General features: G+C 41.8%; 1 protein-coding gene across 2 annotated transcripts in view; it reads left to right on the top strand.

Moving 5' to 3' along the window:
• Nucleotides 1–500: 500 nt before the first annotated feature.
• The window catches only part of LOC109981360 (latent-transforming growth factor beta-binding protein 2), a 90,449-nt gene continuing 75,469 nt past the window's right edge, over nucleotides 501–15,480 (top strand). The window contains exons 1-3 of one of the 2 annotated variants that reach the window (XM_065966439.1): nucleotides 501–1,383; nucleotides 4,116–4,189; nucleotides 14,142–14,412. In XM_065966439.1, coding sequence (XP_065822511.1) covers nucleotides 923–1,383; nucleotides 4,116–4,189; nucleotides 14,142–14,412 — 806 coding nt within the window. In that variant the 5' untranslated portion in view covers nucleotides 501–922. The remainder of the gene's footprint in view (nucleotides 1,384–4,115; nucleotides 4,190–14,141; nucleotides 14,413–15,480) is intronic. The other variant, XM_020630108.3, reaches the window with a different exon arrangement.

Here is a 15,480-nt window from a genome sequence, read left to right as displayed (position 1 = left end):
TTTAACAGAGAGCTTTATATGGCTTTACTGTAAATTCAAAGTATATTAACTTATTTCCAGTATGTTGTGATTCATTTAACAAAGTGCTATCACTGTAATAAGATGAACTTACCTTGCACTCCGTGATGCACATCAGTATAAAAGAGGATGCATTTACTTTAATATTCCAGCAATCAGTGCTGCAAGGTCTAAGACAAAACCATCTGGCTTCTAAATTTCCATGATATTGTAGTAGCCTGTCATATCAAATCTAAATTGAAGCTAATTATTCACGCAGCTGTATTCATGACCATTCCAAATAATCCTGGTCTAAGGAATCATAGAAAAAGAAGCGCAGTAACATGATGTAACTTGGCAGAGAAAGTGCGTGTGGGCACATGGACCGAGCGGTGCGGCGAGTGAAGCAACAACACAGCCGACAAGGGGGAGTTTCTTCTTGCAAAGCGCATGCAATCCCTACAAAAATTCCCGGTGACTTCAGATCCAAGGAGGTGGTGATATTCATGGGAGCACGAATCAAACTCTCTCACTTTGGAGTAGGAGAACAGCTTCAGCAGTCCTGCAGCCAACACGCTGCTCTCTTTGCGCCTCTTGTTTAACATAAACTAAAACAGATGGAATAATGTTTGCTTGAGATAACATTTTTTTTCAGCGCTGGAAGGAGGAAAGTTAAGAGTTGCTTAGTTTTTGGACTAAAGTCAGGTGCTGATTTTAACAACCAGAAGACAAACTGCATGCACACAGTCTTACCTGGGCATTATGAAGAGGTATCCAGGCTATTTTCATTCATGGGAGAGGATGCCTTCTTGTTGAACTTTTGCAGGGTAATCGCAAATATTGTTTAATTTGATTTTATAGAACTTTGCTGCCGTAAAAACTGTTACTCAGTCTGCAATTTTACGCGGTACTTTCAAAAGTTTGCATGCTCAAAATGGACCGTTCAGGATTCGCTGTTTTAATTCTTTTGACTATTGCGCTGGTGCAAATTAGTGAAAGTAAGAAGGACACAACAGGTGGGAGGAAAGAGGGTGCGGGGGCCGGCCGGCCGGTCTGGGACCAGCAGCAGTCCCGAGAGAGGAGTCAAGGTCAGTCACCAAGAGGACCAAAGGGCAGTGCATCCCCCGGACCATCTGGTGAACCTTCTCCACCCTTAAGGACACTGGTCCGGTTACCCAGGGGAGCATCTTCCCGCGGGGATAGCAGGCTCGTGTCCGCAGCAGCGCCGGTTCATTCGGCCAGCTCCTCCCGGGAAGAGCTCGTCTCTGCACCGCGGGATGGTGCGCTGCGCACCGCGAGGCAGCCGGGCAGCCAGCAGCACAGAACAAAAGTGAACCGCAGGCAAAGCAGCAAGCTCAGCTCTACCAGCACCAGGAGACTTACAGGGTAAGAGTAACAGCCAAGCGCTCTGCAGTCCACTATTAAAATGTTTCACTTTGCCTTATCCATCTGTTGAAGTTATTCAGTCATCTGCATGAGCATCGGGCTCCTTTTAAATAATGTGTGTGACCTATTTTACAGTAGATGAAGCCATGTGGTTTACTGTGAGGTAGTGGTGGCCCACTTTAGCAGAACCTCGCTTCTTGTAAGGCCAACCAAGAGATGATGTAACAAAATAACCCAGAGGAAATGGCTCCATAAATAGAAAAGTAGTTGGATGTAAAGTGCATTCAAATAGGTAGAACAGATACTCCAACTAAATATGAATGACTGTTATATATTGATTTTGTCATCAGGGTCATGGCAGGACATGGAGTGATTGCTGGGGTTAAACACTGTCTTGATTACTATAGGCTGATTGTTTAAGCATAAAATGAGCAGCAAAAGTATAGAAATGGTTGAACTGCATCTGAACTAATCTGAGACTAATGTAACACTGTGTTATCACCATTTCCTCCCATTACTTCACATTACACTATATTTAAATCGTGGTAGGAGAGTGGCTGCAGACTACTTCAATGTGTGTGCCCCAGTTTTGTGCTGTTGCCCCTGGCCATGTTTTGTAGTGGCTCATATGGAATCTTGGCTGCTGGTGAACATTTGCGAATTTTCTTAGTGATCAGAAACACCTGTTTCTCAGATGGCCCTCTCTCAGTGCTAGCAAATCCCAATTTTCTGTCTCTGCTGAACTCCAACCAGGACGATGGGTTGTTTCCATATTAGAGCCCCTTTCTGTTTGTTAAATGAACCCTTGTGCATCAAGTCCTGTTTGTTCAATAGGGACAAAGCATGATACACATTGGAGGGGAGAATGTTTACATAACAATCAGAGAGGGATTTGAATGGCTCAACTGGGGTTGAAATCTGAATGAATTATCTCTTTTGTGTGTCATTCGAGGGCCTCTTACCTTTAGGAAATTGATTGTTTATACGGCCAATTTATGGGCCTAACAAGCAGGAGGAGGATTCAGCCAGACTTGTCGACACCTGTCTTAAGCTGTCTTACACGAGGAGGATTTAATCACTGTACATTTCAGTTCATTCTACGAGTCTTTCATCCACCTGCCAGCTAATGATGTGCTTTTATGTTAAGATGGCTCTAAGATGTGGCACCCTGAAACCAAACACTCACACCTGAGAAAAATGATTGACAGTCAATGAAATGTAATGAAATTGTATTAAAAGAGTGCACATGTAGCACCATTCATCATCAACGTGCCCTGATCTACCAAACCTCCAAAAGCAACATCCTCCAACAAATCCATCAGCTAGACAGTCTCACTGATGCATGTATATTTAAATCCTCTCATAAAAGAAATAGCTGGATCCAACATGCTTTATTGCAGCATGGGGCGAATGCCTTGCTCGACATTGCCAAAGAAACACACTCCAGTGTCGGATGAATGAGCTTCTTTGAGTTGAAAAGAAACCTAAAGGTGGAGTAACATAAATTGCACGGGCACATTACCTAGTAGTCTCTGCCCTGTGATTTTAACACTTTGATTCATTAGCTTCAGATGAATCATCCGCTGCTTGTTAGAGAAAGTGCTTTCATGACACATTTCCTGTTGGAGTCCCCAGTAAGCGCGCTCCTTTACTGCACCCTGAGGCTCTGGCAGCGCTCTGTTCACTTAACTCTCCTTTACATGCGTGTTGACTCAGAATGACTCCCCGTCTGTTTTCATGCACCTGTCAGACGTGTGACTGATTGGGCGAGCTTAGAGGTGAAATAATACCCCCATGCCTCGTGTTGGGGTTTAGATAAAAATATAACTAGGTGTGAACATGGTTTTATCTGTGTTTTAACCTGAGGCGTCATATTTGTGTTGGATGGATTTCTCCATTACATGCATAGGTTTAGGCCTGATGGAATTTGGATGGGATGACTGAGGTTTTTGGCACGAGCCTGGCCTGATGTGTTTGATTTATGACAAGGCTAAGCCTGCCAGAGGGCCCAAACAACTGCATGTTATCCCTGTGACGCCTCAGTAAGACTCGCACTATCTAATGAGTGCAATCCTGCTGAGGTCAATGAGTCAATTCCTGTTATCTTCTCGAATCACCGTGAGTCAGACATCCACTTACTGTAATAACTTGTGAAAAGATGATGGGGCACAGAGCCATGGCAGCGCATTGACTTGTGCCCCGAAGTTGCTCTTGCGGTCTGGTGCCTTTTCATCTTTCTCGCTGCAGAAATTGGCCTGCGCTGCAAGTGCGGATTAAAGAGTGCAAAGAATCCAGTTATTACTGTTTAAAACTTGTCATCTCTCATTTGCTCAGTGATTTATAGAAGATGCAGGGTGCTTTTCATGTCCCGTGTGTTTCGCATAATCCCTTCAAGGCTCAGATAACTATATTTGTTTTCGCTCTGGATTTTTCGCCTAATAGAAAATGGGACTTGAGGGTCCATATTCAGATAGGGTTTCGTGACTTACCCTGACATTTTTTCTTATTGAATAAAATGCAATTATAGCAAAAATCTCTAAGGTGTTCATGTCGATAGGCCAGCCACATCGGGATGATCTGAAATTATTTCAGCCTTCGCAATCAGATCAGCTTGTCATGCGATGGTTTGAGGCCTTCCACCTTCACTGTTATTGCTCAAAGATTATGACAAGATACATACTCTCTTTGTCTATTTTACCCTGGCTTCTGTGTTTGCGTCTTCTTTTGTACAGGCCTAATGTCTGCGGAGGTCAGCAGTGCTGCTCAGGCTGGGCTTTCGCCCCTGGAACGAATCGCTGCATAAAACGTGAGTACAAATGCTTCTTTTCCTATGAGAATTATAAATGTACTCTCTTTTTTTCATACATTTTCTTTTAGCTCAAACAACAGCAGTTCCTATTTTAAAACGTAGGTCTTTGTGTCGTATTTTACACTGACATACATGATTAGAGCTTCCTGAACTGGTACACTCCGCAGACAGAGAGGCTTTACAAACGTATGCACACAGTCTTAAAAAATAACAAAGTAAATGGCGACTAATGACCATCCTGTCAAGTTGAATTGCCCAATGAAAGTTTTCCTTAGCGTATTATTGTCCTCATGGTTATGCTGGTCATGTGGTGTTTGCCTTTTCTTTTCATGTGCGATCCTCACATGAAAATTACCACCACTTAGCACTCGTCTCTTTTTGACACAAGAAAAAGCCCCTAATTATGGGTGGGACATGCTTCTTCATTTATTTTACCACAGCTGTGTTAAATATCTTACCATGCTAAGAAAAATTTAAAGTAGAATAAAAAGACACCAGCTTTGGATCAATAATCAGCCACTTCTTATACTCTGAATCTTTACTGCGTTGTTATCCTTGTCTTCAACTTGTTAAATCTGCAGACGTAGAAACTGGGCTAGTATGTTAGAGTCTTAACGTTGACCTGTAAGGGGCCCAGTTGGCTGCAGCTTACACCAGATTTACTCTTTGCATGTCATGTTTCAATTTCACGTTTATGACCAGACCGCTATTGTTTGCAGCAGTCTGAAATAACACATTGGAATTGGAGCTTTTTAGATAGAGTTATCTTTAAATGTTACGAGTGCTGTAAAAGCAGTAGCCGCTGGCATTCAGTCACTTACAAAGACTTCTATCCTCCTTTACTCAATCTTTACTTTTTTTTCTGTTTACTCTTTTTCTCAGTTCTCTACTAATTATCTCCCTAACAACAAGCACACATGCAAACACAGTTAGCACACATTGCAGCCACCAGATTACACAACAAGCTGATTGGACCCAGCAGCCTTCATATTAGATCTCCTTCTCCGATTTTTTTCTCAAGTCCCAGCTAAAGGCACACTTACTGAGGTGTAAATTACATCTAACACAGAGCTGCAGTTACCCAAATTATAAGGGTAAATACTCTGAATGTGCCAGAAAGTAACAGGTCCAGTCTAACACTGCTATGTTAAACAAGTAGGACAGTGCATCTGAGCAGACTGAGGGTCCGTCCAACCATCTGGACCCTCTTACAGCTTGGCCCTCACCCAGGTCTGACTAGAGGCTGTGCTATCATCAGCTGAGCGAAGCCCCACTGCCGGCAAATTGCCAACACAAAGGCCCCAGACTGGAGCTGGGACTGGAAGCCCCCACGTAAGACCTCCATGGAGGAAAGCAGGCTGAGGCTATCTTTACTCTGTCCCTGCCAGAGACCCGGGCTGCTTTATTAGGAGATGGCAGCATGAGAAAACATGTTCACAGTGGGGGAAAGAAAAGGAACAAACCTGTCTGCTGGAAGAAAAATACAAACATAACGTGGGTGAGCTACGTCTAGGAAATTCACGCTGAAAGGATTGAGGTAATAACTAATATTAAAAGTGTCAGCTGTAGGCATCAACTGAAGGCTAGAATTATGGCATCCTGACAATTGCTCCTTGTTCAGTGGGTTGAGCTCAGAGCAAATATATGACAGGAATTGTTGTCCATGGAGTGCGCTTACAGGTCTTAAGAAAAGTTCCGAAAAACTCTCTTTGTCTGGGCCTCCATGAGTCTGGTTCTAGTAGGATTTGGTCCTGCCTACGTCCTGAAGGGTTTGGTACTGAGTGATTCGGTTTTCAACTTCAGGATGGATTGTTTGCAGACTTGTTTGTATATTTACCCAAATTCCATGTGCTGAAAATAGCCTAGTTGTGTGTTAGGAAGCTTTTATCCATAAAGAAGAACCAAACATTTCCACTGCTGCATCATGTTTATTCCCCTCTGGCTATATTAACCTCTGTAATTAAAGATGAAAGGTTCTTATGACCAAAAGAAATTGTATTAATGATGGACAAAAATCAAAGGTGTGTGCGTGATGTGTTGGGCTGGTAAAGTGGGTCCAGGTGTGAGCCAGCTCTACCTCCATCTGTTGACTTGCAAGCTACCATACAACTAAATGAAGCATCTTGTGTTTCTGGGTCAGCACTTATTCCCCTCTGTGCTGAAATTCACATCTGTTCATCAAAAAGTATATTGTTCCTAAGAAGAAGAAGATGGTTATTGTAGCCTCACCCACTCACAACCCAGCATTAGTCCTGTCTGAGTTATAATGGAAGACTGGAGCTGCTGGTATTAACACAGGAACTGAAGACAATTTCATGCAGATGGGAGTCCAATGTCTAAATTATCATAAGCCTTTTACAAAATCTTGCACTCATTTTCACAGAATTGAATACGATGCTTCACCAGTAGATCAACCGAAATCATAAAATATGCCACTAATGGTAGGCTGTGGGAATGTTGTCCACATGACAGTAATTATAAAGAAGGGAAAAACAGCATGTTAGTTCAGTGAAATCTGTACTATAGGTTTGTTTTGGGGATGCCCATAAAAATCTGTTTCCAAAACAGTTAGATACTTTGCTTTAGAATTAGGATGAAAGTTTGAACTTTTTGCAAGTTTTAGGATAAATACAGCAACCCCCAATTACATGATGTGTACATCCGTGTAGAATGACTGTTTTGAAGTTTTTGTTTACAACATTTAATGACAAAAGAACAACTGACTTTTTTAAAGCCGGTGTTTCTGAAGATCATATTCATATTTGATCTCTTCTCTTTTGTATCTGCTTTCATATGCTTAACTATTATCTCTGCCCGTTTTAATGTAGGTGTCACTCAAAATGAATGTAAATGGATTCTTGGATATGAGAAGGAGGACTCAAACAGACAGCTAAAGGGGCTTTTTTTTGGCAAGCCATGTGATAGAGTCAGCTAAGATAATAAGAGCATACAGCCATGCTCGCAGCTCTGTGAAGTTTTAATAAGTTTCTACACTGTGGTGTGAGCTGACTGCTAAAACGTTCCTCACTATCATGATGATATTTAGAAAGTATGTTCTTAACCATGATTACCACAAGCACTAAACACAAAGCACAGCTAAGCCTGTAGGATTGTTTAATAAATATATTTATGCTGAGATACAGATCAGGGAAGAGCCAACATTTGGCAGTTAATCTTCAGCTGGACTTGAAGGTCTTCTATTTTCTCAAATCCGTAATTTTGTGTTCAATAGTTGTGTCTTATGCACAAATTTCAATGCAGTCGATTCAAAAGTTGTCAAGATATTTAAATCTGGACTGGAAAGTAGTGGAGGCCGGAGCTGACAGTGGAGGTCTGCTGCCAGACTGTCTTGGAGAAGTCTGCAGTCTAACTTTGCCATCCATAGAGTCATGCTGCTCATGTGTAAAAAAAAAAAAAAAATGCTACATGTTAGCATAGCTCCTACTGGCAGGGTCACTGTATATCAGAGTTATGTAGCGTTGCTCTGGCTCCTCCAGATGACATGGCTGTTTTTGTAATTGGATTAATGGCATGGTTTACCACACACAGAGTGAATGTACAGGACTATATAGAGCACTTTCGATGGGTGAAAGACTCCCTGTGGCACAGACAGGAACTGGCTTTACATTTTACCTGAGCTCATAGAACTCCCTGAAGTGTAGCCTGCGTTCAGATTCTGCTGTGGAATTCATTTCACCACACTATACATCACTTTTTTTTCTTTTTTTTTTAAACCCTCAGCACGCGGTAGGCTACATATGGCAACATGCTGCAAGTAAAGCCAACAGCAAGCAGACAAATCCTCGAAGAAAAAAAGGCACACAGATGGCCCTTGATTTAAAACGGTTGCTGTCTTAGAGAGCTGCAGATGAAAGGTGCATCATTCACGTGGATGAATAAAGTTGTTTTCAGTCTCTTAAGCAGTTGGTGATTGACACAGTGAGACGCGGTGAAGAGGAGTTTCTTTTTGATTGCCTTCCAGCTTTCTTTGGCCTGCTGTGCCGCTCAGGGCCCCATCCCAATCTGAAAATATCTCCTCATGCAGAAAGACTCTCTCTTTATCTCTCTTCTGCTTACATCTGCCACCGCAAGGTAACTGGCCCTCTCTTTCCAAACAAAAGATTCACCATCGGGCACGTCTCCCTGATACCATCATGACCCCGGTGAAGTTTGAGTAGGATTAGAGCACTCCAGGGTTGAGAGACAGCAATGTTAGTCATTTTAAGCTCTTCATTTAGCTTTTTAGTGAGACATTTTCACGGATGTCAAATCCAGCAAAAATGTGGATTTAATAATAATAGCGTGATAGCAAAAGTATGATTTTCACCTCATTTCACACTATTTACCCTAAATCGTGTTTGTGAAACGCTTTTTAATAGTCCTCCTGTCTCCAACAACATGTGCAAAGCAGCTGGCAAAATATCAAGGACAAGAAGTGATGATTTTCTGACCTCCAAATCAGCACCCAAATATGACGTTTGTTCTAGTGGTTTGCTTTTTGTTAACCTCCCTCCCACACAACTAAATCTGCATATATCTGATCTTACTGTAACTGCACTGTGCTGCCGTCCTCTGTGTTCAGATAATAAATCTTCAAGATGTGGGCTTAAGGGTATCTGCACATCAATAGAACCGTGATAATTGCTCTTATCTACACCAGTCACATGTTTGTGTTTTCAATGGTAGCAAAGAGATTGATTGCGCACAGCAAGTGTTTGAACTGCATTGTTTGGGGCTTACGGCATTTACACTTTAAAGCGTAGTACTAAACATGCAGCTTGAGGTCATGAACTTCAGGCACATGATGTTGTGCACACCATGACCCACTGACTCACCAGGACATGAGTAGCTCTGCTCATTTCTGTTGATATGATGAGTCAGTATCCTGTGTAAAAAATGAAGTATATGATACATTTTATGATAAGTCAGAGAATCTCACTTATTAAATCATTTTGCAGCGTCCATCAAAGAGTTGACTATGGAAAAGATGAGGATAGAAACATGACTTGCAACATAAGGTTTAAGAAAAGGACCAAACACTGATGAGAACCAAGACTTCCCAGCAGCATGCTCTGTTTTACAAGAACAGGAGGAGGTTTCCAAATGTTTTAGTGTTTTTTTTTTTGTGACGTCTTTGCGATGAGCCGGGGTGGAAATTACCGCGGCACAGACAGCCGCAGAGACTTCGTCAGCTTTATATATGTCATGTGAGGATTTGTAGGGGTTGCACAGTTCACAGTAAAGGGGCATAACTCACTTTTGGCAGTCCTGTATAGAGTTATGGGCCATTAGACGGATCCTGTAATCAATATACACCCCATCATCCCAGAACCCGTCATTAACACGGCGGCTGGACAGCTCGCTCTCGGTTTGTCTTCACAAACCAGGAGTGCTGCTTTCTACGCACCAGCTGCTGTGTCTGTTTGTAACTTGCAATTGGGTCCTGTTGCAGGCTCCTGCGCCACATGTTTCTCTAATTGCCATAGATGAAAGTGTGGTGAAAATGAAGAATTACTCAACGTCTGGACCCTAAACGTCTTCCTGTAGAATTTCTCTCTTGTTTATTTGTACTTCTTTGTTCATGAGCTGTTATAATACAGGAAAAAATGAAGCGATAAGTAGAACAAACGTGGCCCTGTTGAAAAGTATAAGTCAATATTTGCTTTTCCTTTTTCATGATGTAAAAATACTCTCTTAGATCCTTAAACAGTAGGCCTAGAGCAAAAATGTGCTTGCTAAAAGCAACAGTTACAACAAGCACCCGCCTCCTTCAGACACACACACGCTCGCTGAGCCGCAGTGTTGTTAGGGCATATATTGACCATATATCACAGCACCCTCCTGCTTAAAGACCATATGGAAGTTGTTGGGATGTGATCCCTCAGGAGGATGGGGTTTTTGGCTTCGCGACGAACACCACGTCTCACAGAGTCAGCTTTACAAGTTGTGGGCACACGCCCCCACATCCAGATATCCTCCACAGAGCGGCCTAGCATGTGGCTCATTAGAGGCTGAATGTTGGAGTCTGAGGGGTGTGGTGGAGGCACGCTATAGTGTGGTTTAAAGTAATGTACACAGTGTCGTGGGTCAGCCGTAGGTTAACAAAATCCCCCAACAGAGCCGAGGTGGCTTTGGAGAATAAAGCTCCTAACCCAAAAACCCTCCTAAAACCCACACTGTGATTGAAAAATGTGCATTCACGACAGTTGCACCTTAATCTGATGAAATATTACCCTTGTAAGATTTAACACTTGGAGAAAATGAAGGATCAGTCGAAACAGCGTAAGGCAGCCCTCCATTCTGTATCAGGTTAGAACAACAGAGAAGTAAGTCTCTGAACTTTAACTACAGCAAAGCACTTATTTTGTAGACAGCAAAGTTAGCACTTTGCACGCCTGAGATGATAACACTTGTACTGGCAATCATGTGGAAATCACATGTTTTAGAGAGATCAACACTCACTTGAAGTGATTAGCATTAAGAAGCAATTGTATTATCTGCTCAATAGACCAATTTTTACTTCTTCAGTGAATAGTAAGTCCGGTTAGAGGCAACTTTTTTTGAAGCTTGTCTTTCCCTGCTGCCTCCCACAATCTTCACCACTTGACCTATTTCATTAGATCTGGTTAGGTGGTGACTCCAAAAGAGTAGAAGCTCATGCTGTCATCACAGGAGGTTTACCAGTCACAAGATTCTTAGACTTGTCAGTCATGCTCTGCACAGTTTTATGCAAAATTGTATCAATTCAATATTTTTTGAAAGTAGTTCAAGGCTTTATTTTCTTAAAAGTCATTACATTTACATGCATGTACATTCACTCACTTTTTTCACACATTTCCTTTACATTATCTATTAAATTAGTATAAAAAATGGCCACACTCCTACATCCAGACAAAGGTCACATGATGTACCAATGATATCACATGATATTTTATCTATTTCCCAACTTCCTGTCCCTCAATTACAGGGTTTGAAAAGATTCCTAATCCAGCCTTTTCAGCTCCCGGCTTCTAAATCTCATAATGGCGCATAATGTGCTCAGCTTGTAAGGGGTCCAAGATTGTTGCGATTATGCTTTCACTATCAATATTATTTTCCAAAAATGTCAAGTTACCTCTGGCAGCACTGTTGACCTGTGTAAAGTGAGAGATTTCACTGCATGTTAAAGAAATGTCATATATTGGTTTCAGATTGCCCCCCTGGATGAATGAAAGGACTGTAAAGATTTGATGGGTTCTGTTACTCTGAGGCTGAGAGAGGGGAAGGTGGATCTCTGGTGGATTGTAATGGACTGGAAATGAGCCCTAAGTTGGAAATGAAAGTCCGGAGGGAGGGAGTGTGGGGGGGAGATTTTTCCTCGAAAGACCCACTCGCAAACTTGAGCTTATAAATGGAACCCGCTAGAGAAATTAACACAATACCAGACTTAATGCCTTGAGTTGCTTTAAATAGGTACAGAATTACCGTTTGATTGCCTCAAATTGAATCAAGAGCTCTGACAATGGAAATAATCTTGTTTAATAGTTTGCATTAGTAGAAAAGTAAAAGATAACCCTGAAGTGAATACTATGGGTAAAAGTATACTTGTAACCACAAGACAAAAACTATACCTATGTTTCAAACTTCAATTTTAGCCTACGAAAAATACTTTTCTATATTAATAATGTGTTTTTTTCACTGATTTGTCTGTATCAGCATGTTTGTTTGGAAGGTTCATTGCCTCCAACAACATTCTATTAGCGTCCTCTTTTCAGATGACTGGATCCGGACACAAACTCCCAAAACTTGGCCAGTGTGTCTAAGTCATAATTAAAGCTGAAGTGGTAATGCCAGGAATGTTTGTCATTTCTCCTCTTTTATTTCCGATGGATTGTCATTTTATTATTACTTGCCCAAAGTAATAATTGCTGCACATATTTGCAAAATGGATGGAATGTGAGGCAATTAGTTTTAATGATGTGAAGACAAATCTGCATGACAGCAATTACTGTGACAATGTGTTCAACAGCCCAGAGGCAGGGCCCAGAGACAACACAGACAAGCAGTGACAGTGTGCGCTGCGGCCACGCTACAGGCTTCATGTGGGGCAACATGCCAGGACCCGATCCACTGACCTGTTCTCTCTATTGTCAGCACAGGCGACATGTTTGTCTGGTGTCATTGCTGTGCCTCAAGTCACACGTGACAGGAATGAACACATATCCCGTCGCATAAGCCAGCCGGGAATCTCCATTTATTTGTTAGTTTTCCGCCCTGTGCTGTGTCTCTTTCTCCTCAGACTGTTTATTTAGAATATGTAGTTTAACACATTACCAAGTTCTCCCCTGCAGCATTATGTCACTGGAAGTTTAGCCTATTGGATCAACCTCTTTATCCCCAAACTTGAGGTTAAACAGACTCAGGACAAGGGGGCGGCACCAAGCCAGGCTGTACTTTAGTTAGATGATGTATTTAAGCCCTCGCCAAACAGAACTCATGCAATTCCTTTTTTATCCCATGATGGAAAATTCATATCACATACCAAGTTATACAAATCTACAACCACACGTCTTAAAATGTCTATATTCCATCAGAAAAAGGCCTATATTTTCCTAAGGGTCGTTTAAACAAAATGCTTGAGTGATAAAGTTGGTCTAAATAAAATTTGCTTCAGCCCAAAGCAGTAGGAAGCAATGATCGTCTGATACTTAATCTTCGTCAATTTGTTTTTCTTATCATACCGTAGGCTGATGATGCATGCAAGTGGTCTTTCAATAAGAATGAAGAGAACTAAAACGTATTTTGTGGTATATGTCTGTGGAAATAGAAGTTACATTTCAAGCGACTGTTCCCTCCGGTCGCTTTGAGCTCATGTCATCAGAAAGAGTATTTTCAGGGTCCAGATTGCTTTCACTCAAGACTTAAAGAAACATGAAGTGGCCCCGGAGTCTGAGTTGTATCACAATAACAGGAAATGTGCAGCAGGTAGAGTGCTGTTCGCACCAAGTTCGGCCCTTTTCGAACCGCCAGCACTCCTCACTGCCAAGTGCCATGGCAGGGTTCCTGCCTGCAAGCTGTCAGTGTCCACAGCATCTGTGTCAATAGCATTCCGTAGCCGTGTTGACAGAGTGCCACTGTTTGCTTTAGCCACCACAGACCAGTGGCCTGATTTACTGTTTAAGGACAACGCCATAAATCCCCCAAGTGCCGTCTACTACATACATTCAAGCCACAAGATTGAGACCTCGTTTACTTTAAGTTGCATGCCGCTCGTCTTTCAGTGCTCGAGTATCTGGGCTGTGATGGAGTATATGGGGTAACACAGATTATTTTTCCATGACCAAGAAATGACCTCAGCTCTATGTATTTATCAGACTGTTGATAAATATTATGCACACATTCGTTTTTAAAGTACAGTAAGCCCCTTCACATTTTGTTTTTCAAATAAAAGATACAGGTCATTTCGGTTGTCTATTTGCAGTTGGACTTCAGCAACAACTTTTTGCCATTCACTCATTTTTTTCATGACCTCCTTCTGTTATTACCGTTTTAGCTTCCTGTGTTACAGAAAAAAACACACACTGGATACCAGATCAGTTATGAAAGGTACTTTTAGGAAATCAATCCGTATAGAAATGCTGGCTGCAATTAGCTGGAGTGTAGGCTTTACCTTAGCGAGAAATTGGATAAGGGTTTAATGTAAGTCATCAAAAACATTCAGACTAAACAGGGCTATTAAAGACTCAAGAGAAATCAAACATGACAGCCCCTTCAGGCTGTCTGAAAAGGACAGAAAAGGGTTGAGATGTGAAACTAATGTACCTGTTATTGAATCATTTTAAAGTGAGCGCTGTTGTTTAAACCAGGGGAAGATATTTCTGCTACTGCTCCTTCATACGGTACATGCAGGGCTTGTGCTCTGACATGACCTGCTGAAAACTTGATCTCCATCTGTGCTCTCTCTTTTCAGCTGACTGCCAGCCCCCCTGCATGAACAGAGGCTCCTGCAGTCGCCCACATACCTGTGTGTGCCGCTCCGGCTTCCAGGGGCCCCGCTGTGAGGAGGCGGCTCCGGAGCAGGTGTACATCCGTGACGGAGGCAGCCTGAGGCGCATTCAACCCGGAACCAACCCTTTCCAGAAAGACCAACCACGGAGAAGGCCCTCAGAAAGGCAGGCCATTGATACTTACAAGGTCCAGACCCCACGACCTGCGACCACCAGACAGACTGTCCACCCTGTGTAAGTGAAGCAGCTGTGTATCCCTTAAAAATTCTTATAATAGCCAGGAGGAGCCTACAGTTTTGCCTAATATGGATGGCTCCAAAAATAAGTAATTCATCGACTCCACAAAAAAGGAGTTGCTAAGAGACTACTTGTAGGGTTCATTTGTTTACCTCTGTAGCAAGTAAGCAAAACAGCTAAGAAACTATCAAGTGATAAATGCTAATTTGATAGCTGCTAGCTCAAATGCTAGTGCTTGTCAGTCATTGTAGCATATTTCTAATATCTTAACATAATTTAGTCCTCCCTGGCATTTGTATGCATGACATTTTATATTTATTTGAAATAGACAATGTGAAAAGGGTTTTAAAAAAAGTCCTCAGTGCTAGCTAGCTTGTCAGTTAGGTTTTGTTAAATGTCAGGAGGCAAACTTGTTAGCTAGATCTCTAATGTGACAATGAGTATGCACAGGTTATTTCAAAAACATTTTTGCAACAACAAACCTTGTTTTGTACCTACCTGCGTACCATTCTTGTTTTGTGTGCTCAGTTTTACCCTCACAAGGATGGTCTGAATAAAAGTCAACGTAGCGTCTAAGCCAGTGAATGCTACGCTTTACATCTCAGGAAGTTGTACAAAAAGTAAATAAATATAAAATGCTCTTTAACAAACAGTAGTTCTTTACATCCCTGCTTACTGCTAGTTTGTTTATTGTTGCAATAAATCAAACCAGATGAATGGTGTCACATGTTAAATGTTTAAAACGCTCTAAGTAAATCAAATACTAAATAAAGTTTGTTTGCTTTGCTGCCGTGTTTGAAAGAGCTCCACACTAAATCTTTAAAACGGTGGAAAGTATAACATGACTTACCCGACAGAAGTATTAACCCTATGCTGTTTGCTATGAAAATAAAGTAGCTGTATTGTATTTTCATTAAGCTCTGAACATCTGAGTTTGCACTTTGATTTACTGGAATAACTGCGACTATAATGTATCCAACTAATAATTGCTCAGACGAAGGACTCTGTCAGCAAATTCTCCAAAGACTGCTAATCAGACAGGCCTAATAGTTTCTTGGCATGAAC

Source organism: Labrus bergylta, chromosome 18 (genome assembly GCF_963930695.1).
Source record: "Labrus bergylta chromosome 18, fLabBer1.1, whole genome shotgun sequence".
NCBI classification, from domain to species: domain Eukaryota; kingdom Metazoa; phylum Chordata; class Actinopteri; order Labriformes; family Labridae; genus Labrus; species Labrus bergylta.
Note: the sequence above shows the minus strand (reverse complement) of the source record. Positions and strands in the feature narration are given on the sequence as shown.